At 42.0% G+C, this 24,487-nt stretch overlaps 1 protein-coding gene across 2 annotated transcripts in view; it reads left to right on the top strand.

The window, feature by feature from the left end:
- The window catches only part of dpy19l3 (dpy-19 like C-mannosyltransferase 3), a 69,775-nt gene that overhangs the window by 19,538 nt on the left and 25,750 nt on the right, over window positions 1–24,487 (top strand). For both annotated transcript variants that reach the window (XM_078249316.1, XM_078249402.1), the window contains exons 5-13: window positions 2,118–2,239; window positions 2,883–3,028; window positions 9,409–9,532; window positions 9,741–9,875; window positions 13,371–13,502; window positions 15,549–15,650; window positions 16,264–16,337; window positions 18,396–18,554; window positions 20,936–21,058. In XM_078249316.1, coding sequence (XP_078105442.1) covers window positions 2,118–2,239; window positions 2,883–3,028; window positions 9,409–9,532; window positions 9,741–9,875; window positions 13,371–13,502; window positions 15,549–15,650; window positions 16,264–16,337; window positions 18,396–18,554; window positions 20,936–21,058 — 1,117 coding nt within the window. The remainder of the gene's footprint in view (window positions 1–2,117; window positions 2,240–2,882; window positions 3,029–9,408; window positions 9,533–9,740; window positions 9,876–13,370; window positions 13,503–15,548; window positions 15,651–16,263; window positions 16,338–18,395; window positions 18,555–20,935; window positions 21,059–24,487) is intronic.

Below are 24,487 nucleotides of genomic sequence, written 5' to 3'. Positions count from 1 at the left end.
TTTTGAGATTGTTGCGGCCCAAAATGCCTGATTTCGCGGGAGCTTTTGTAAAAAATTGCGATGTCTTTTGCAAAAAAGTTGTTTTTTTTGTATAGTTCTTTCAAAATAAAAAGGAAACTTGTTTTGGGGAGAATAAAATGACTCTGGGCTGAGTTTTCCTAGTACCCTTACCAAAAAGGCTCAGGATGCTGCAAATGTTGGTATAATATGAAAATGGCTGGTGGGTTTAAGACAAAAAATAATAATTTATTGAATGAATCAAATTTGAACATATGTGTCAGTGGCTTGTTGATCTTGACATTGTTAGTTATTTTCCTATCCTGGCCTGGGCTGGGACACACATTCATACGGTTTGATAATACTGACTTTAACTTATCATTAACTTACAATAATGAGCGTAGCTGTCCTCAATTTAGGCCATCGTGTCTAAATCTCCATTTTCTCCTGCATCCACCGTGTGTGTGTTGTTTGTGTGTGTGTCTCTTTGTGTGTTTGTGTGTGTGCAAGCGTCAGTCGCGGGGGGTACGGAGCAGTAGCCCCACCCGCTGCAGAGAGCCGACAGCCAGGATGGAAACGGCAGCAACTTCAGCGACTTTTAAATAGTTAAAGTCTACATTGATGTTCAAATGTATCGGACGGTCTGAAATGTTCTGCACGGTCTTTCTCTGTACGTTCTGTTGGTAAATGAGTCCCACACACGGCTCGTCTTCATATCAAAAACAAAGAAATGATCAACCCGTTCTCACTGCCGTTTGGTCATTGGCTCTCAGAGTGCACGTGGGACTGCTGTGATTGGTTGAAGTCGTGGGAAACTTCAGGTTATTGGTCAAATGTGCGGAAAAGTTGCGGTGATTGGTCAAAATTGCGAGTCGCACCAAATTCGCGGTGATTGGTTGAATTCGCGAAATCCTGGAGGGACTGAATGGATTATAACCAACCTTTTAGATATATTCACAGTTTTGTTGAAGTGTGTACAACATGTCTGTCTTCTGGCCGCTCATATTGCTTTCTCTGTTGGACTCTGTTGTACCAATGTTGCCATGTTCCCAGATTCAGAATCAGAATCAGCTTTATTTGCCAGGTATGAGGACACATACGTGGAATTTTGCTTTGGATTATACATATAGTTCCAGCAATTACTTTGGTCAGTACAATGTTATAACCACTGATAGAAATCACGTCCAAAACTACAAAAACAAGACCCAAAGATGCAATAAGTCTGAATTAGCCTTTAAACCTGCAATACATACTTTTTTTGGCCACTTGGGGGCAGCAGAAACATGCTGTGAACACAACACTGATATATTATCACCTCCTATACCTTAGCTAGTTGCTTATTGTCACATTCAGCAGATATGGACTGACATTAGCATTCATTCCAATTGTGGCAGCCTGGCAAATGTCCAGCCTAATATTTAGTTTCCTTTCAGCTTTGTTGTGCTCCCTACCATCTCCTGATGGGAATATTTGTATCTTTAGCTGATAGGTTTTCCACTATGATTACCACCTAGTCACTAACTTTGTCTGTCTGCTCCTGGTGCTGGGCAGGTGGTGTACAGTGGGTTTTTAGAGTGTTAGCTGCCTGCTACAGCTTAAAACAAATGATAGTGGTGAGAGTGGAGCCAATTAGTTAATTTGCAGACCGTTAAATCAAAACAGCAAGCAGAAAGATGTTAAATTACTATGTAGAACTAAGGGGAACTGCAGAGTGGAGTGATCACTATATATGACACCTGTCACATTTGGAGATGTGACACCAAAACGATGCCGGAAACCCTGACATATTTAGATTTTTTGAGAGAACAAGCAGTACAAAAGTACTCAGTTATTTTAATTGAGCAAAGGAAGGAAGTGATGCTTGAGGGCTTCCAAAGTTGAATGCACTAATGGGTTCAGACATCCATTGTGCTCTCAGCAATCACGGAATGAAATTCAGGCAGAACACTCTGTGGTTACAGTGGTTGAAGCATTGTTCTTCAACACCCCCATACTCTGTTAATGAGCGAAGTGAGCTTTATCAGTCTCTAATTGTGAATAAATGGTGGCATTTAAAGTGTGTGTGTGTGTGTGTGTGTGTGTGTGCGTGCGTGCGTGCGTGCGTGTGTGTGTGTTCCTAGGCGTCTCCAATTTGATCCATGACAACCTGACAGAATCCAAGAGGACCATTAATCTCCTACAGCGAATGAATATCTACCAAGAGGTCTTTCTCAGTGTTCTCTACAGATTGCTGCCCATACAGGTACCACGTCACTCAGCTGTCAGCTATTTTACAATTGGCTTGTAAAACACAAAATATTAGAGTAATGGCCGCCGCTATTACAAAATGATTGACTGCCTCTGTGACTGTTCTTGTCATTTGTGGCCCATGAAAATAAAGCATTCTCCATGTGTGAAAAATGTAACGGGGGGGAAAAAAAAAAGAAAAGAAAGAATACCACACTTCAGTGTTTTCTTTTCATTGTCATTATTATTAACCACCTCCCTGGTACTGTTGTGAATGATAGTCATATTAGCAGACTGTCAGGCATTTGAGGTGCAGTGGCATTTTAGATTTTGGTCTTGATAGCAGACATGGCTTGGCACACTTGCACTTCACACTGGAAGGAAAAGGTTTCTGGATCGGCACATCAATTAACCGAGAAACAGTTACTGAGCTTCCTCAGAGTCCTCACTGTGACAAGAAAGACGTGGAAGTGAACTATCAGACCAAACTTTGAAAATGCCACAGTCACAGTTCCTGAATGCCCGAGTCTGTCGCTGTCACTGCAGTCAACTTCTATGTGTGTGTTCATTTACAGCTCCTGATTAACTAAAGGTCTCTCTCTCTCTCTCTCTCTCTCTCTCTCTCTCTCTCTCTGTGTGTGTGTGTGTGTGTGTGTCAGTTGTATCTGGAGCCAGTGTATTTCTACATATACACGGTGTTCTCTCTCCAAGCGGTGTATGTGATCGCTCTGTACCTCACAGCATGGCTCCTGTCGGGTTCCTGGCTGGCCGGTACGCTCGCCGGGGTCTGGTACATCCTCAACAGGTGGGTAAAAGCAGTGTGTTCAAGTTTACATGTCAGCATAAACATTTTACATGTTTGTGCCCCTGTAAATTGGATTCAGTATCACTTCATTATGACCTTTTGGTAGTGATCTCTGAGGAGGTGTATGTGAACAGGGTTAAACGTAATAATAATAAAACTTTTTTTTTTTTTTTTTTACTTTTTAAGTTTCAAAGTGCTTTACAGAGACAGAAGAACAAGAGACAATTACCAGATTAAAAGTAAAAATAGATAGATACAGTGATAATGACAAGCGAGGTATGAATTACTAAAACACAATAAAACAAGTAAAATGGAAGAATAACCGTTCAAGGGAAGGCAATTCTGAAAAATTGCGTTCATAAGTAAGATCTAAAAAAAGAAACGGAGCTAGCCTGCCTTGGGCCTGTACTACGAAGCGAGATTTGGCGTTACCAAGGTAACTTCAGGTTCAACCCAGGGTTTAGTGTATCACACCTAACCTAACCTGCTGGGAGCAGGTTCTGTTGGAGATTAGAGATCAGCCGCTGTTGAAGCACCGCCTACTGACCAATCAACACTCGCTTGGTAACGGCGTCACCGTTCTTAGAAGATCCAGTGGAGCTCGGTGCGCGGAGAGAGAGAGCTGTGCGCTCATAAAAGTTAAAACATTTAGAGAGCGATAACCCCGTTAACATTGCCTGATGGGTATTTTTTATGAAAGATCTATATTTTCAGCCTACGTACAGGCTATTTATACGATCGCTTCCCACTGCCAGGGCTGCAACTGAAATAACAGACTAAAGCAGACAGTTTATGGAAAGCACAAGTGTAATTATGGTCAGATCTTGTGCCTGACTGATGGGGAAGTGATATTGATAAGCGTTGTGATTTATGCATTTACAGCGTGGGCTATTTTTTTTACCAGCTTTCCTTTCTGTTTCAGGAAGCAGTAACTGTATTGCGTTTTGCATGCAAAACCGTGTCTGTGTTCTTCATTATTTATTTATTTTTTTATTGAATTTTCAGTACAATATAACAACTGAACACAGTCACCTCAATTTGTGAGTAATATATGGAAAAACAAAACAAAAAAGGAAACAGGTCCTGTGAGGAAAGGTGATGCTCGCCACAAAAATAGAAATAAGATGTATACATTTCAAGTCGCTGCTTTATTCACTAATGAGTCCAAGCTGTGAACCAATGTCCTTATGTTTTATTTAAGTAAAATGTCCACTTCTGCCATCTGTTGGCATATAAATCTTCTCTTAATGTGTTCTTCATATTTATGTGAAATTATAGTTTGCTCTTCTTATGTAAAATATGCAGCTCTGGTAGATGTTTGTGATTGGTCATGCGCGAGAACCTCTAAAAGAGAACCTCCAAAACAGAACCTCTGCCGGAGCATCTCAGGCTGTATTCAGGCTGATAAGTGGGTAACGGTAAGTCAGTGATAGAATCAGGGGCCAACCCTAAACACGTTTTAAAAGTAATCATTCAAATAATTTTTCGGTGAGATGTGGCTTGACCCCCAAAAAAACGGCGGCGGAGTCGATAGGTCCATTAAAGTCAGTGTGTTTCCACTGACTGCAGAATGGCTGCGTGCCGACTGCGTCCCAGCTCCGGGCGTTCCGCAGCCCTCCGGAGCAGATACGCAGAGCTTCTATTTTTGCGCCGGAGCATACCGGCAGCAATAGTGCGGGACAGGAAGTCGAGCACAGAAACAAAATAAAACATCCGGTTAATTTTCAAAATAAAACACACTGTGCTCACGGCGGATCATACTTCCCTGCACTACACCTTGAAAACGTCATAATGGGCGGAGACAGGCCCGAAACAAGCTGTTGTTGGTTTTGTGGTTCTGTTTATGGAAACTACATCCTGTTATATCGCGCAATCATATGAATTCCGCAGTTGGTGGAAATCTGCCGTTAGCCATCCTCCTGCTCATCTAATGACATGTCTGTAGTGCAGAAGAACTCAGCAAGCAAAACTAAATGGGCATAAACAATGTAGGTTTCAAACGTTAAAGAACAATTGGAGTAAGTAGTATGTTAAGTAAATGCTTTCAGCATGTTTGATAGTCCTCAAGGTGAATGTAAACAGAAACTTTTGTTTATACTTTATAGAAAACTCCACAGGGCACCTTTAAACAATATCAATAAAAAAACACTTGAGCAGTTATTAGCCATTAGTCCTGTGTCTGAGTAGCTGGCTTTCCCCAGTTCCTCGTAATGGCCTTTCTTATTGTTTTATTTGATGTTCATTTGATAGATTGAGGGACAAAAACATAGATACATGCACACCAATTATCCAATGCAGTGTGTCACAGCATTTATAGCTGCTGATTTCCAAGGCCTTTTACTTGCTATTTGTAGTATTTTAAAATATTACAGAGATAAAGTACAAGTCATATCTTGTTATTCGTTGTAACACCTAAGATACCATTTTCTGACAAACAATATTTAAGTCTCTCCACACCCGAGCAGCACTCCATGCAGACTGCATTGCGACTCGATATGTAAGTGATGCACGCTCTCTCCAACATATATGACATGTATGTAACCGCCTATTATAAACCGTGGGTGTGATTAAAGAAAACAATAATCTCTTTCAGAAGGATTTCCTCTGTGCTGTAGATTTTGTACGTTTTTTCAATCGCTATCTGAAATCTCAGTATTAAGCTGCTTTTTTTTAATTTTTATAATTACTTCAAAAGTAATCAACCCTTGATATTATGCGTGGATTATTTATTTCCATGTACGCTTTAATTATTAATTGGATTATCTTCTTTACTTCCATCGGGAAATCTGTTTAGATTTTCGTACCCATAGTAATCCCTTTGCATGCAGCATGTGTGAAATTCACGTGTCCCCAAATCATATTTTTGTCTCAGATTCTGGGAGGAAAAAAAATAAACTCCAGCTTAGAGCTGAAGATCTTCGTCCCCGATGTCGTCGCTGCCTGGAAGGCACTAGGATTAGGCAATGGTTAGGGTTAGGGTTAAAATGCAACGCCCATGATGGGCGCTGCGAAGGGCACGGGCCCAAGGGGACCACTGGTGTGAAAAACACACTTAAAAACCTCCTTAAAAAAACGGGTTTGGTTATATAAAAGCTGTTTTAAAGAAGGCCAGATATTAAAAGCAGGTTAAAAGAACCACTGGACAGGACGGACAGCGGGAGATTTAAACTTCACCTCCACACCTGCCCTGGTCTCTCTTCTGGAGACATTACAAAATAAATAATTGAAATAAATAAAAAAAAAAAAAAAATATATATATATAGAGTTATGAAAATAAATAGCTCGGCGTCACAATACAAAAGAAATTCTATCCCAGTATTAAAGACATATTATTTAACCTCAAAAAATTTAATAAAAAGATTTAAAGGGTCTAAAATACTGTCTGAATTACTTGCCCTTGCGGTTAAAAGTACACATACCATTAGGGTCAGGGTTAAGGTCAGGGTTAGGTGCCGTGAAGTCGACGGTCGCAGCGTTGCCTTGGAGTCGATGTTGGGGGCTTAAAACACCATCGAGCGTGAAATGCAAAAGACATTCTGTTAAAGTACGACAGCAAAACGACAGAGAATTCGTCGCTGATAAGGCATGTTGATCGCACATTTGAATAATGTCGGGCTGTAAACGGGTTTGGGCTTTTAAAAAGCTGTCAATCAAAATGTATTTGTCGGGCTCGGGCCTTGTCGGGCCAAACTTTTAAGGCCTGATTACAGCTCTACTCCAGCTCTCACACTAAGCTGTGATTCCTTTTTCTGCCCATGGTATACATCAATGGGCATGTTAAGCAGTTCTAAAGTTACTGTCGTAAGCTTTTAACACAATGATGTCTTTCTATATCACTTTTCAAGTTTATATATGGAAGAGCAGTCACATAAAGCATTCACGTGGTCTTCATTAAGACAGCAGTCCAGTTAAGGTCACACACTGTAGAATCACCAGTTGTGAAGGAAAACCATCAGTTTAATGATCCACTTCAGCAGCAAAATGTTGCGAATGAGGCCGTTTTTAAAGGTCGTAGTTGATTTATGCCCGGTGTGAATGTTCATGGTTGAGAGGAAAATCAAATAAAGTGTAACCACTCCTATTCAAGCTTTTATTTTGGTATTTGTGGCGTAAGAGTGTGGTAAATGTTTCAGTCTGTTGTTTTGAACGGGCCAAGGACTTGATCTATTGTACATGTGTTAAATGTGTGGCCTGTCTGTAGCATTGTGGTCGTAGTGTATGTGAAATCCAATTAAACATGTTTATGTAGCGCACTGAGAACTATTGTTTTTCTACTCAATTTCATCATATCAGTATCGCTCACTTAAAATAAGTTGCTGTATGTACTTTTGTTAATTCATAATCTCTTTGACAATTGGCAGTTGGATTTTGTCCTCTTTGGACAGAGCCGGGCTAGCTGTTTACCCCTGTTTTCATTCTAACAGACGTGAAAGTGCCAAGCCAAAGGAGAAAAAAAAAGGAATAAGCATATTTCCCAAAAAGCTGTCATGATCAAACAGAAAACGGCAGAGTTTGAGGCATTTTAGTATTTCTCTTGAAAGTCACTAGAACCTTGTACAGTATATTGCAATATACTACTAGGAGCTGAAGGGGAAACTGAGAGAGGCCAAAAAAGAAGATGGAGAAGACTGAGGTCAAAATGGGTCAGAACAGTACAAAGGAGGTGTGGGATGGGATGTCTCGGCAGTACAGGGGCACCCTAAATTTCTTCTGAGCTGAACCCATCCTTCAATAGGTTTGACACCACCACCCCTGTGTGACCAAACAGCACGTCGAGAGCTACATTTCCACTACTACACACTACATACCTCTCAGTAACAGTTCCACCTCATCGTGGTCCAAGCAAAAAAAAAATCCCCTTACTCTTCGCCACTGCTGTATTGCTATTTTCTGTATTTTACAGATGACACATCCATGATTTTAAACCGCCGAGAGACGTCAAACAATCTGCTTCCTGTTTACCCCAGTGTATGCGGTCGTGTGATATGCGTTGTCAGACATGTTATCCTTCACATATTTTTATTATTTTATTTTGTTGATCAAATACACAAATTTGTACATTGTCTGCATATCACAGAGAAAATACTATGAAAAAAATACAGCCCATTCCCTAATTCCTCCCCCAAACCTCATCTAACAGCAGGTACCTGAACACACACACACACACACACACACACACACACAGGGTTGTGGCACTATCTTTGTGGGGACCCGTCATTGACATAATGCATTCCCTAGCCCCTTACCCTAACCTTAACCATCACAACTAAATCCCTAACCTTAACCCTTACCCTCACCCTAACCAGAACCTCATTCTAACCCCAATCCTAAAACCAAGTCTTAACCCTCAAACAGCCCTTTAAAGTTGTGGGGTCCAGCATTTTGGCCCCACAAAGCTGTCCGGACCCTACAAGTATACTGGACTACCGTTGTTTTGGGCCCCAAAAAATATAGTTGGAAGTGGAAGTCAGGTTTAGTAAAGTCAAGAAGTAAAATAATGTAAAAGAGAACACAATGTAAAAACACAAATAAGTAAAGAGCTGATGGTAATCTCAAAGTGAAATCAAAAACAGACGAGTAAGAGAAAAGGCCTAAATTATGGGACTGAAAATGATGTTACAATGTAAAACGGCGAGAGAAGGAGAGTGCTTCTCTAAATTGACTAGAGATTCTGAAAGTGTTCCAGAAAAGCACACACACACACACACACACACACACACACACACACACACACACACACACACACACACACCTACCTTTTTGAATTTCAGAATCAGAATCAGAAAAGTTTTTTTTGCCAAGTAGGTTTTTTAACACATACAAGGAATTTGGTGTTGTTGGTGCACATCACACATTCTCTAGATGGAATATTAAACAATATAAGTATAGGTATAAACAATATAAGTATATGTACACAGTATGTATTAAATAAAAAATAAAGATATAAATAAAAAAGAGCATTACAGCAGAGAGAGAACAGTGGCATGAAGAGCCAGGGGTGGAGAGTCAGGGTGGTTTCCGGGCCTTGTTAATAATGATAATAATAATAATAATAATAATAATAATTTGCTGTTGCAGCCAGTAACCAAATAGCGAAACGATGTTTAGCTTTAATACAGAGCTAAAACGCGTGTGGTTTGTGTGGTTTGTGTGGACAGAGATCATTTTTGTCTCAAAACGCTTAAAAATGAAAACGTAGTAGCGTGGATGTAGCCTAGATCCCCACCAATCGTTCTCTCCACTTCATGGAAACCATCGAGGCCCTCAGCGCAGCAAGCTCCTTAGTTGCAACTTGTGACATTTTATATTACATACTTTTTTTTTAATTGATGTCCACCATCTCTCCACTCCTCTTTTGCTCCCTCTCTACCTCCTTCCAGGGTGGATACCACTCGTGTGGAGTTCACCATCTCCCTCAGAGAGAACTGGTCTCTGCCCTTCTTAGCGCTGCAGGTCACGGCTGTCACCTGTTTCCTCCGGCCTCAGCTCACCGCCTTACAGCAGGTACACACACACACACACACACACACACACACAGACACACACACACTCTCTAAATCACAGCCACAGCCTCGACAGCCTTTTACACATTATCTGCTCAATAATCTTCTGTCTAGTAGCACAGCAGGAATTAGTATATATGCCATTAGTAACCAAGTATCTAACCTGTGTCTGTGTGTGTGTGTGTGTGTGTGTGTGATTCCGTCCTCAGAAGGTGATGGTGTGGTTGATGTATGTGACGACTTTCTGTTTCTGTCTGACGTGGCAGTTCAACCAGTTCATCCTGCTTGTTCAGGCTCTCATCATATACGCCCTGGACTGTGTCGACTTCTTAACAACTACACAGGTATGTCTCCGAGACGGAACAGATACGTTAAAGGACAAATCCGGCGCAAAATAAACCTAGGGGTTAATTACATATGTGTACCGAGTCGGCCGCTCTCTGGGATCTGTTTTCATGCTAATCGAATGTGACCAGTTTCATCGCAAACCGCTAATTAGCTTATAACCCTAGTCGTCGGCAGACAGTTTATTAAAAAGATTGTTTATAAAGAGAGTACTGTTCATGTATACAGATGGGCGCCATCCTGGGAAAACAGTCACGATCAGTCGAACGACGAACGCCTTGCTTGAGCTATGTTACTGGTTACTGGTCATGACTGTTTTCCCAAGATGGCGCCCGCCTGTATACGTGAACGGTACTAACTATCTTTTTAACAAACTGTCTGTACACTTACAAAGTTCTCAATGCTTCGGTTTACATGTAGGGACCCTCATTATGCTACCGTGGAAGTGTGGTGCTATTTTGAGCCTTGTTAGTGGTATAGAAATAGCGATTTCTTTTTACTCACTTACTAATATTCTAGAGGTTTTCCAATCCAGTTTTAAAACCCTGCACAGCACAGAATCAGCTCTTTTAAGAGTTTTTAATGATATCTTTTTAGCTACTGACTCTGGTGACTGTGTCATTCTTGTGCTTTTAGATTTAACTGCTGCATTTGACACAGTGGATCATGAAATATTGAACTCAAGTTTGAAGCAGTGGGTGGGCATCAGGGGCATAGCACTGGAGTGGTTCAGGTCGTACTTGGCTGATCAAACTTTCTGTGTCAGCCTTGGTGACTGTGTATCCTCCTCTACTCCTCTCTCGTGTGGGGTTCCACAGGGCTCAGTTCTTGGCCCTCTCCTTTTCTCTCTCTATTTGCTCCTACTTGGTTCCATACTTAGGAAGCACGGCATTTCCTTCCACTGTTATGCAGATGACAGTCAGATTTATGTGCCTCTTAAAAAGAAAGACGCATACTCTGTCAGATTGCTACTTAAGTGTCTCGACGACATAAAGGCCTGGATGGCTCTGAACATTTTAAATTTCAATGATGAAAAGACGGAAGTGATGGTTTTTGGTGGCACCACTGGGACCCCCCCTGTAGATCTGGGTTCCTTGGCCCAGTATATTAAACCTAGCATAAAAAACCTAGGGGTTAAAGTGGACCCGGAGTTTAAGTTTAGCAGTCAGATCAAGGCTGTTGTCAAATCGAGCTTCTTCCACTTGAGGCAGCTGGCGAAAATAAAGCCGATACTGTCAAGACAGCACTTTGAGACGGTAATCCACGCCTTTGTTACCACACGGCTGGATTACTGTAATGCACTTTATGTGGGGGTAAGCGGGTCCTCCATCGCCCGTCTCCAGATGGTACAGAATGCTGCTGCACGTCTTCAACCCCCATTTTAGCCTCACTCCACTGGCTGCCTATTCAATTTAGGATCCATTTTAAAATTCTTTTATTTGCTTTTAAAGCCCTGAATGGTCTTGCCCCGCCCTACCTCTCGGAGCTTCTACGCCCTTATATATCTACTCGCTCTCTCAGGTCAGAGGATCAGCTGCTCCTGAGTGTGCCTAAAACTAAGGCTCAGAGGGGGCCGTGCCTTTGCTGTGTCGGCTCCTAAATTATGGAATGATCTGCCTCTGCACGTTAAACAGGCCTCTTCTCTGTCTGTTTTTAAATCCCGTCTTAAAACCCATCTCTTCTCTGTGCCTTTGACACCTAGTAAGAAGTCGACTTTATTTACTTCATTTAACCATTTATTTTGATTGCTTTTTATTGCGCGGCTATTATTATTTTTACTCATGTTTTATGTTTTTTATTTGTATTGTTGTATTTGATATGTAAAGTGAGCTGTTATGTCTTTTATTTATGATGTCTTATTTATTCTTCTGTACAGCACTTTGGTCAACTTTGGTTGTTTTAAAGCGCTTAACAAATAAAGTTGGATTGGATTCTTTAGCCGTGCCCCGACGACTAGCGTTATAAGCTAATAAGCGGTTTGCGATGAAACTGGTCACATTCGATTAGCATGAAAACAGATCCCAGAGAACAGTCGACTCGGTACACGTGTTATTAACCCCTAGGTTCATTTTGCGCCAGATTTGTCCTTTAAGGGTCACTTCCATGTATATATTATAAGAATGGGATAAGACTCCAAAATGGCACCTAAAACAAGTAATCTAACCATAAATCGGGGAATCTCTGTGTGTGTGTGTGTGTGTGTGTGTGTGTGTGTGTGTGTGTGTCTTTGAAACATCTCCTGAACCACTCATCCAATCTACTTCACACTTGGTTTCCTGGGTACCCAATGAACTTGGGTCTTTGGAATTTGGAGCAGTTTGGACAGCATTGGCTAATTCTGATTCTGATTGGATAATTCTGATAACACTGCCATAATACTGGCTTGTTCATGTCTACCCTTCACAATAAAAGCCCATCTTAAATTCACTCCAAGCATTTCGCTAAGAGGAAACTCAATAAAAAGGCATTTTTGCTGTCACTAGATATCGAACAAAAGGCCAGACACTATATCGTATTAAGTTGCTGTTAGCTGTAAATTCACTAATTCTAGGCACAGCAGAAGATAACGTCATGTCGGAGCTAGTCTCGCTTTGCCAGACCATCCACACGCTGCGGAGCGGAGGAGGGTCTGGCTACTCCACGTAGCATTCTGAAATGGGAGAAAAACATGCTGAGAAAACTCAGACTGGACAGATAGTCTAGCTAGCTGTCTGGATTTACCCTGCAGAGATCTGAGGAGCAGTTAACCATAGTCCTCAGAAATCCACCAGAGTTACAACACAAAGAAAGCAGAAGGAGACGGACATCAGCAAAAAGACATGCATCCGGCGGAATTTCTTGTGGAACGGGAGCAATCCTGAAAGTGGAACATCAAGGAGAAAGACTATCTCGTAGCTGACGTGCAAAGAGAGATCTCTTCCTCCGTCTCACTCAGACTCACCCTGGGTCCGGTTGTTGAAGTGTGCTGCTAACTTTCGACACTTACATTTCCGTCGGCGAACCAAATCCACATGTCACCGTGAACCGCCAAGCCACTGAGCCTGTTTGGTAATGAATACATTCAATAACGATAATAATGACGAGACAGCACCGCTGTCGTTAAACGCTGACTGTTGCCATATCAACATGTGTCGTTGACCAAAAATGTAGAATGTAGTTGAACAAAAACTCTTTTTATTTTCTTTATTTTGCATATTAAGTGCTTTGCAGACCTTCTGTAATTCATTTTGGGATACAATTTTGGTTCTAGAGAAAGCTACAGGCAGCAATACCACAGGCCAAGCAATTAGCCCGTTTCAAACGGACACGATTTGAACGGGCACTGTACTAGTTCCTAGTCTGCCTACATTTTAAAAGGAATATTACAGAGCTAATACCAGGCCCCCAGGCAGAGTTGTCAATCCTCAAAACACGGCATATCCCTGTAAAGGGTTGACATCATCTCGTATTACCTACTCTAATTGTTTCACAGCACCATGTGTGTGTTTCTCTAGGTGACCACTTTGTACCTTGTTCAAGTGAGCAGTCTGCTGAGTGTGTGGCTCCTCCAGTTCTGTAACTCCATGATACTGGGCTCACTGGTTCTGAGCTTCATCGTAGCCGCACTCTTCATCAAACACTGCCAGGTTAGTGTGTGTGTGTGTGTGTGTGTGTGTGTGAGAGATGGATACAAAGTAAAACATTTGAGAGTTTGAAATCAGAAGAGGCAGGATTTGGGAACATAGAGAATCAATATAACACTGTTAGTGTATCAAAGTCTCAGAGAGGAATATCCAGACAGTTGTGGTAGCTTGTTTAAAAAAACACAGATGGAAGATTAACCTGCATGGTGTGAAGAAGCCCGTGCTGCAGTCTGCATTATTATTATATATTTTTTTTGTGCAGAAGATAATTCTAATATGTATGCTGTAGACACATTTTCCTGTCAGGTCTAAATTTCATTTAGTTAAATCAGATCCTATCACAGTGACAATTACAGAAACATGCAACGTGGAATGGAGAGTAAGATGGAGGAAGGTTGAGAATCACAAATGGGAGAGAAAGGTTTCACATCTGGCTTAAAATATTTGTATACAGTGACACATGCTCTTATTGCAGGCATGTTTGACCCATTCTTATATGTATTAGACGTGCGGACTAGAGCTGATTGACTTGGATTCTAGTTAGTTTTGAATTATGAATCTGATGACTTTAGACTCGACATGCAACTCCACTTGGACACCAGCAACTCGTGACTTCCCCTTGGACTTTAACACTTGACTTGGAATGACTTGATATCCTCCCACGGCCAAACGTTGAAATGTATGTACGTAGGACTGCAGCGTATCGACGCTTCATTTTCCAGACAACAGATTGAACTTTAAAAATAATGTATAAAAATCTTAAAAAAAACTCCTTTGACAGCAAATTCTGTCAGCTGCAGCTAACTAATATGAATGTTCAAAATGAAAGTGGCTGGCTGCTGTCTGTTTGATGTGCAAGCTGGCGTTTGGACTTGGCCAAACGCCATTTGTCAGATAACTGAAGCATCACTCTGTCAAATTGACAGTGGACAGTGTTGCGCTTTACAAAGGTAGCTTCGGTGAAAACACAGCCATGAACCCAACGCAAAGCAAAGAAAACAACTCATACCGGGAGTGGGAAGCTAAACGTGTGTTCACCGTCGAGACTCACCAACCTCCGTAAAAAGGTAGCTTCCCAGCGGCGAGCCGTCGCGCCCTTTGGAGGACGAACAAACTGTCGCTGCTCCGGCCGACGCGGTCACAAGGCCACCAGCGTTCAAGTTCAGGGCTTCAGCCAACGTTTAAGTAAACGCAACTGCACGCGAGAAGAAAAAAGGAACAGATCCCCCAATGACACCGGAAGATATAGTCTCTCCCGGGTCATCCAGGGGTCACAAGTGACATCGTTGGTATACATACTCGAACTGCGCATGCACAAAGGGAATATTCAGTGCTTTAAGCACCGCCTCTGGCGGTCAGCAGGGATGAAATGGAACACCATAAAGTAGTAACATAAAGAGGAAATATGAAGTGATGTGATAATGGAAAAAGAAAACATTGTTAAGTGAAGGCCATCTTGTCAAACAATGGCCGTTTCACATCCATTTGAGTTGTCTGAATCTCTCAGTTCAACTTTCATTCATTGGATCAACTCAATAATTCTGAATCTGGACCTTACACCAAAAGGGCTAAAAGTACGGACCTAATTAAAATCATTGAGTTTATTAATTTGAAACTTCTGTTACTGAAAGCTGAACACATGGATTCAATAATCAGTTGAAAATTAGATTCAGATTTGACCCCAACCCTAGTCACTAAAATAACATACCAAGTTTACCTGATCATTTTGCTGTTAAATAACATTTTGTGAAAAGTGCGTAATGACTCGTTCAGAACTCGAAACTCAAGCACGTTTAGGAGTTGGACTCGACTTGAGACTTGACTTGGACTCTAGCTCAGAGACTTGTGAGCATCTCTGCATTTAGCTAATACAAGGCGTGTCCAAGTGAAGATGCATGTGTGTGTGTGTGTGTGTGTGTGTGTGTGTGTGTGTGTGTGTGTGTATATATATATATATATATATATATCCCTCAAATGTCTAAATGTAAAACTGCATTGAGAATATAAAATATGTATTGACTAATCTGGTGTTGCTGCCTGCTGATGAAGTCTGGTCTGAAGACAGGAAGCCTGCTGGTTCGTCTGGGCAAACTGCTTCTCCACAGCACCCTGGTTCTCCTTCTCACCGTCACCATCAACTACCTGGCCAAGGTGCTCCTCCTCTTTTTTTTCTTCTCTCATCTCCCCCTCCCTCCCCTCCTTCCTCCGCTCCTCCCTTTCCTGTCTTATAGTGCGTTCCATTTACCTCGGAACTCGGGAGCCGAAGCTGGGAATGACGTCACGCCCGAGTTGAATGCGTTCCATTTACAAGTCGGATTTTCATTGTTTTCATTAGCTCTAGCCAGGTTAGCCATAGGTAGCAATACCAGTTTATAACAACGCATTACGCTGTTTTTACACTACATCTTTCACTGTTGTTGATGCACAGAGCAGCCATATTGAAGTTTTAGCTCGGGGTACTTGATGGTTGTCCCGAGTTCTGAGCTCAGAAAATCTGACTTCTGAGTACAAACGGAACACACTATTACTGCTGCTGCAGCCCTTACACTCTCCGACCTCCCTCTACCACTACCCTCCTCTACTCCGCATGTATGTAAAACTCATACTGGAGGTATGATGTGAGCTCACCGTATGATCTCAGTGTGGTTTATTTACATATTTATACATCTGGGCATGCTGATCTGAGCCTTGACAAGATGACCTTATCTCTGTGTGTGTGTGTGTGTGTGTGTGTGTGTGTGTGTGTGTGTGTGTGTGTTTACAGAAAGCACTACAGCTCAGATCAGACGAACACATCTTTAAATTCATCAAGTCAAAGTTTGCCTTGGGCCCGACGAGGTATGAACACACACACTCATAGCAGCGTACACACAGAACACACACACAAGTATAGATTCACGTGCGTCGCACTTTACTCTCATAAATCCACATGTTTCCACAGGTACGTGCTCACAGACTGTATTATCCACTAAGCACCAGTATTTTAGCACCTGGGGTGCACACACACACATATGAATAATAGATGTCGGGGTAACGCCATCAGGCCTCCTATTGATCAGATACTGTGTGTGTGTGTGTGTGTGTGCGTGTGTGTGCGCGTGTGCGTGTGTGTGTGTGTGTGTGTACGTGTGTGTAGCTGCTCCAGGTTGGCAGATAACACAGCTCGCAACAACGCCACACAACTGGCCCTTCCATTATTCAGGAGGCTGGCAAACACATTGCTTACTCTCCACTCTGCCTCTCCGTCTGTTCTTGTTTCTCTCAATGGCTGACATTTTTTAATGCCTTGAGTTTTTGTGATATCTCAATTCTCACTTCAATTATAATAATACCAGAAGCAGTATTGCCAGTGTCATGTGGAAAATGTACTGCACGCTGTAAAAAAACAACACAAGTTTATACTGTACAGTCATGCGGCATGCCATATCGAGATAATAGATCCAGTATATTGTGAAAACATATACTACGCTGTAATATAGTACACATTTGTGAATCGCTTTTTCTGTCAACCTGACAGAAAAAGACCTTTATGTAAAGAGACGTTTTGTAATTTGTGATGGAAACATGTAAGTAATATACACGTAAAATGTCCATTTTTGCAGCTCTCTCTTCAGTTCCTGGAGGTTTTTAATGTAGTAGTTGGAAGAACCAGGCCTATTATATCTTGATGCAATGTTTCAATGATTGGACAAAGCTTGGATTTTTCAGCACTTCAAAGCTGGCCTACAAATGATCTGGAGTTGTTGTTAGAGCAACAAATCCTCAGGCCAAACCTGCAGTTAGCTGGATCATGACCAAGACGTTTGAAGGTGTGGACACACAGAGCCGACGGCCAAACCTCGGCAGAAAAGGCAGTTGGACTGATCAGTCTCCCCAAATTGATCATAAAGGTGCCTCAGAACACACCAAAGAGACAAGACGTAATACGTCTCCATAACAGCAGGCGGCGCTGATCTGTATTGTAGCCCAAAAATGAAAACCGGCAGCTGATTGGATGAACGCGTCACGTGGGTCTGGTTTCTCCGGAAATTCAAAGACAGACTGTCTTAGCTGCTGCATGTTGAGAGCCTTTCCTAAACACCTACTTCATGTAAATGCAAGTGCCATATTGCACAACATATCAGCGCTGATCTTGGTTCTGACTCTCTGCTCATGTTGCCTTTATTTCAAAATAAAAGTGCCTTATGTTCATAAAACCAAATTAGTTGCATTATTAAAATGATCACTTTAGCCTGGAAAACCACATGTTAGCCTGGATTAGTTAGAATCAGATGTATTGCCAAGCAACGTTAGCACTTGCTTGGTGTACAACAATAAACAATTATTTAAACAATAAACATTGAAAAGGGAAATAATAATAGAGCAAAGGACTGCTACAGTCAAAACATCCACACAGAGTAGATATATATTACAATAAAAATGAAGTAAAAAGACACTATAACAAATATGTGCAGTATAGCTGTTTTAGAAAGGAAAAGAAGGCTGGACGGTCTGTGCAGGTTGTGCAAAAAGATTGATCAGCGATGTGCAAAAGTCCACAGTTTATATAATATGTGCAATGGCCAGGGATAATAGTCCCTAGTAAGGCCACATTTAGAGAACAACATCCTGGGTAGTTAGCATGAGTACAACTTTCAGCGTCATCAACAGAATTTACTGATTGATAGACAAGTGATCACCTCTGCAGTGAATGTTAACCACCAAAGACTGAGAGACTAAACAAAAAAACATATTACGTTACACTTTCAATTGTTAACATTAAGTTAGCTCTCTCCTCCCTGTGTCAGCTCCATTTCTTCTGTGTCCATCTTTCCCTTTCTCTTGCTCTCTTACTCCCTTTCATCACCTCCACCCTCTCTTTCTCTCTCTTCATTCATTTCTCCTACCCTCCTGCAGGGATTTCGATGCCAATCTGTATCTGTGTGAGGAGGCCTTTGGCCTGCTGCCCCTGGACACCCTGGAGCGCCTGGCCGGGACCCTGCTACTGTACCCCTACATCGTCACACTGCTGCTGCTCAGCGGCGTGTTTGCGCTGGCTGCACTGCACAACCTGAGGTAGGTGATGGCTGGGGGGGACATGGGAGGTGGGGAGGGGGAGAAGGCGTGCTTTTGAAAACCCCTGCTGTCACATGGAGAGGTGTGTGGCAGCTCTGTGTTGGAGGAGGTACGTGGTGATATGCCTATAATGTTCAAATGAAACACACAGTTGAAAGTACAATTTCCACGTCTTGTGTCCTCCTTCCTTCCACTCTGTTGATGTTAATTATCAAGTGGCAGTAGTGTGATCTCCTCCATCTGTCCTTCTGTTTGTTTCTCTGTGAACGGCATTAACTGAAAGCTAATGACCAGTTTAGTCTGAAGTTTGTGGTTGTGCGCATTGACACTCCCAACAGAAAGTAATCTATTGATTTGTTTGGTGACCCTACGACCCTTGACTATCTGATATAAGTGATCTGTCATGTTTCCAGTATTTTGTGAAATTCAACTCCCGTACACTGCCTGCCCAGCACCAAACAGCAGATCCAGACACAGTTAGAGACGAGCTGGTGAACACAGTGGAGCATTCAGCAGCTAAAGAGACTTTAAAGAGAGCTAAAGAGATTTCCCTCAGGAGCTGGTGAAGCTAAGCCCAGTTTAAAGGAGAGTGAACAGAATTCATCAGGTGGACACAATACGACTCCAAATGAATGCTAATGTTGCTCCGTGTCTGCTGGATGTGTAAATAAGCTATTTGCTTACATGTTCCTCATACCAATTTAAACAGGGGTAATAAGTCGACGTTGTGTTCACAGTAGGTCGACATAGTCTACGGTTAAAATAATAATTATTATTATATTATTATACTTACTTACTTAACCGTTCTGTTAGTTCACACACAGTATGCATTAGCAGCTGCGTAGAAGGAAGCGCAGGAAATGAAAACGTTGCTTTCAAGGATCAATTAACTCAATTAAAAATCATTTTCTTGATAAATATCAAGAAACTGTAACTGAAACAAACTGTATTTATAACCGTTTCAAGCTCAGAAATGACTCAAAGTCATAGCTCAGGTTAGCACCTTGCGTCAGCCACTATTTAGTTTTAATTTAAAGTGCTCATATTATCCTCATTTTCAGGTTCATAATTGTATTTAGAGGTTATATCAGAATAGGTTTACATGGTTTAATTTTCAAAAAAACTCCATATTTTTGTTGTACTGCACATTGCTGCAGCTCCTCTTTTCACGCTCTCTGTTTTAGCTACAGAGTGAGACATCTCAACTTCTGTTCCATCTTTCTTGGGGGTCGCACATGCTCAGTAGCTAGGTAAGGACTACTAGCCAGTCAGAAGCAGAGTATGAGGGCGTGCCCTGACAGTACCTAGGTAAGGACTGCTAGCCAGTCAGAAGCAGAGTATGAGGGCGTGCCCTGACAGTAGCTAGGTAAGGACTGCTAGCCAGTCAGAAGCAGAGTATGAGGGCGTGCCATGCTAGCAGCTAGGCGAGCATTATAACGTGTGTTCCAAAGTGACCACGTTTGTCTCTGAAGTAAAGGCTGGACTACAATAGAGCTGTTTGGAGCAGTTTGTGAACAGTGTTTTCTGTTGGAGATGGTAAGTCCCTTTTGCGGGAGACTTTGGGCTTTTTCACTTTGTAAACCTATAACATGCACAAAAAAGATATATAACACAATAAAGGAATGGGAAAAAGCCAAAAAGCATAATATGAGCACTTTAATCCTCAAACTCCAAAGTTTGTTGGCGTCCTTATACGGGCAAGTTGGTCAAAGGAGATAGTGAAATGTGAATGAACGGAGAGTCTCAGCCCTTGTAGAAAGTAAAAGGAGTTTCAGTTTAGAAGCGGACCCAGTGGTAGTCACCGGGCCTGTGTCTCCGCACATCACTGCAGGTTTAGAAATGCCATTATTGCTCCATTCTCAGGAAAACAGAATATTCTACCAGCTGCCTTTCAAAGCTTCTTTTGCCTGTGGTGCGAGGTGAGGGGCCGCATTGAACTAATCACATTAGCATATCAACTCGCCCACTGCTGTTGGACGGCTGGAATACTAACCTCGCAGAACAAAGGGCTATTTGCCAATTCAGGAATTAATTTAATCCAGTTTACCCCACCTCACGTACGTAGAAGGGAGAGCCAGATTGGATTTGTATTCAAATGGGAGCCAGTGTCCGTCTGATTTGGTGCGGGAGGCCAAACCGGGGGAGTGACATCATTGCCCTCGGGCCTTTCTCTGTTTGTCTGCGTACTGACTGCAGACACAAACGCTCATGGGTCTGCATCACTGCGTGTCCGCTTGTGTGCAAAACAGCTAATGAAATTGGAATAATATCCATTCCACCCACCTACCCTTCTGCCTCTCTTCTCAAGCGTCTGGCTGGAATGTTTTATGTATCACTGTTGTCTTTCGTCCTGCTGCCTTTTGTGTTGTTTTGTTTCTCAGCCGAGGATCGGCCGAGGAGAGGAAAGGAGCCGCAGACGGGCGAGTGGTGGCTCTTCGTCCAGATGTGGCCTACAATCTGTTGCATACACTGTTCTACGGCCTCCTGGCTTTCAGCACTATGAGGTGAGCTCATGCACATTAGTGGTGTAAATCACAAGTTTGATTACGATATTATATTGATTCTTTGGACAACGATACGCTATTTGCTGATATCTTGATGTCTGCCACGATACGATTTAGATTCAATTCAGGGTCCAATATGAGACTAGGCGTGGGCCGGGATGAGATTCTGACGCTATGATAACCTTTAGCAAAAATATCACAGTATTAGGGTGAATGACAGCTATAAATGTATTATTTTCTAAATGTCTGGGTAAAAAACTATTTTTTTTCCAATGAACAAACATTTTATTTTTTAAACACACTGCACATCGGCAGGGAGAGGGATTTCTAAACTGCACTTTCTGCCCCTTGACCACTCATAAAAAAGCAGCTCATAACTTAGGAACGGTATGACAGAAAATGTGATGACATGTGATTTTGAAACTGTGACTTTTTCAAACTGCGGTATACCTTGAAACCGGTAACCATGCCTATATGAGACACTATCATATGCCCATTTAACACAGTTACATTTTTATCAACTCAAAAAAAGCAACCAGAATATGATTTGACAACGTTATTACTGAGCTCTTCCAGGCATTTAAAAACAAAAACAAATAAAATACAATATATATATATATAAAATAAAAAGAATAAATATAAAGTGGGAATCTAGCCGGCTTGGCTCAGTTGGTAGAGCAAGCGAACATATATAGAGGTTTACTCCTCAACACAGCGGCCGCAGGTTCGACTCCGACCTGCGGCCCTTTGCTGCATGTCATTCCCCCTCTCTGTCCTCTTTCATATCTTCATCTGTCCTGTGTAAATAAAGGCCTAAAAATTCCACCAAAAAAAGTATATATATAATAAAGGGGCATCTTACAGATGATATGTATTGATATTGTTTTCACTTTGCATTGATAATATTGGATCGTGGATCATTGAGTCGATGTATCGCTACACCCCTAATGCAAACGTAATTGTATCAGTGATCATGTACACTCGACTCACATACATTCCCAAAGTAGTCACATTGGTTTAGTTCCCAGGCAGGACTCTTCAAATGTACTTTTCCTCTTGACGGCTTGATTCTTGATTGTGCATGCTCGTCAGCAGTGTTGGGCTGAAGTTACTTCCAAAATGTAATACATTATAGATTACTAGTTACTGTCATTTGAGAGTAATTAGTTATATTACAATAATACTGTCTCTGAATTGTAATGCGTTACACTACTTTTTGCATTACTTTTGAGTTACTTTCACCAAAATAACAGGGGATGTTTGATTTGGCAGCTAGCTTGTGAATTTCAAAAGTCTCCTCTTTATCCACTTTAATACATCATAGATTATTCATATTTTGTTTAATTAATGCAAATTTATGCAAAGTAACTAAAGCTTTAACAAATAGATAAGTAAAATGTATAATAAAAAGTAGGAGAAAATGAAAATACTCAATTAAAAGTACGGCATTGTTGTAAAATGTTTGTTTATAGCACTCGAATAGGAAATTCATGTTGTTTAGTTTAAAGGAAAATGTTCAATTATAGTGTGATTACTCACTATTTACATTATTTACAGTAGGCCTACTTGATTTACAGCTGATTTGTGAAAAGATAGCCTACACAACCTTATTTAACAGTAATTTAGTTTTACTGCGAACCGTCACAGGAAGTGCTTTTATTTTGAAGTAGGCCAAACGGAAGTTGTCTGTTGTGTAGCCTACTCTTGCTAGCTTACTGAGATGCAACATGTTCGTCAGGCTCAAGTTGTTCACTTTCTTGTTTGTAAAACTGCAACATATTGAACAGTAAATGGTCACGGTAAAAGACAAGCGTTTTTGGTCGTCATTCGAAGCAATTCCACTACAGACATAGTCGATGATGAAATGCAATGATATTTACGTGTCGCAAGCCTCAGCATTAATTCCCAACATGTTTATATCTGTCAGCCGCTGACGTACCGTCACCTGTTGGGACATACGTTGTCCGTACCGTCTCTGGTTCTGGCTCTGACCACGGGAACAGAAACAGGACAGCTCACTTCAACGCAGCGTAATAACTCCTGAAAATAATATCTATCTCGCCAATGTCTCTGCAGTCATCTCAACCACTGAATACAGCGACAGGAAATAATACGGCTTTTTTTTTTCCTGTGAAGAAATGTGTCGCAGTGTTGATGAATTCTTAAAAAAACAATTGTAACGAGTAGAATATTAACGAAATGTAATTAGTAATGGGTTATATTACTGCGTTACAGCAAAAAGGAATACATTCCTGTAATTTCGTTACTTTTGTAACGCGTTACTCCCAACACTGCTCGTGAGCAGTTGGAAGCCTGGTAAAGTGCCTCTCAAATGCTTTTCGCCAAGTGTCTGAGTGGTCCACTTCAGCCTTGATCGATGTGGCCCCCACACCACGCACCGCCCCACAGTGGCAGATAGTGACAGGGACAGAAAGAATCAAACACAGTCGGACAACTGTCAAACGCACATGGGTCCGTGCTCGTAGTTATTTGAACTACACAAGACAACACAAGAACACCATTGACCGCTTGCTAAGCCCCGCCCCCCTTCTTCGTTACTGTTGCTACACCTGACAAGATTGCACATATGCGGGTCACAATAACGGTGGCAGATTTACGATTAAAAGTTGTAGTGGCTTTTGAAAGAATGGTTTCTTGATTCCAGGCCGAGGTAAAATAAGATGACATCTAATTTCTGCAAGGGGGCCGTTGATTGCCACTAGCAGGTTTTATCAGCTGTAGCTAGCCAGTGTAAAAGCTAACGTTAGCTCACTTTTACGTGCTTTTTGAACATGGGCAGGGATGGGGCAGAGCGGACGTGAAGTGGTAGACTGTTCCAGAGTGTGGGAGCACTGGCAGAGAAAGCCCTGTCCCCAAAAGTCCGCAACCTGGTGTGGGGGGTATCCAGCAGGTCCTTGTCAGAGGACCGCAGGGAACGTGACTGTGTGTAGGGGTGGAGGAGATCTTTGAGGTATTGTGGTGAGAGTCCATGGAGAGATTTGCAGGTGAGCAAGAGGATCTTGTAGGTGATGCGTGACTTGACTGGCAACCAGTGGAGCTGTTGGAGGATGGGAGTGATGTGCTGCCAGGGCTTGGTGTGGGTTAGAACCCTGGCAGCAGAGTTCTGGACATACTGGAGTCTGCTAAGGGCCTTTGGTGGGCAATCCAGACAGGACACCATTGCAGTAGTCCAGACGGGAGGTGATGAACGCATGGATGTGTGTCTCAGATACTGAATGTGTGAGTGAAGGCCGGAGTCTTGAAACGTTTCTGAGGTGGTAGAAGGCGGACTTAGTGATGTTTTTGACGTGGGACCGGAAGGAGAGAGTGGAGTCCAGGATGACGCCCAGGTTGCGCACCTCAGGAGATCGGGAAATGGAGCAGCCATCCACAACCAGGGCCAGGTCTCCAATTTTCCTGAGCAGTGGT

This window comes from Sander vitreus, chromosome 1, assembly GCF_031162955.1.
Source record: "Sander vitreus isolate 19-12246 chromosome 1, sanVit1, whole genome shotgun sequence".
Taxonomy (NCBI): domain Eukaryota; kingdom Metazoa; phylum Chordata; class Actinopteri; order Perciformes; family Percidae; genus Sander; species Sander vitreus.
The sequence above is the reverse complement of the archived record's forward strand: the minus strand, read 5'-3'. Positions and strand labels throughout refer to the sequence as shown.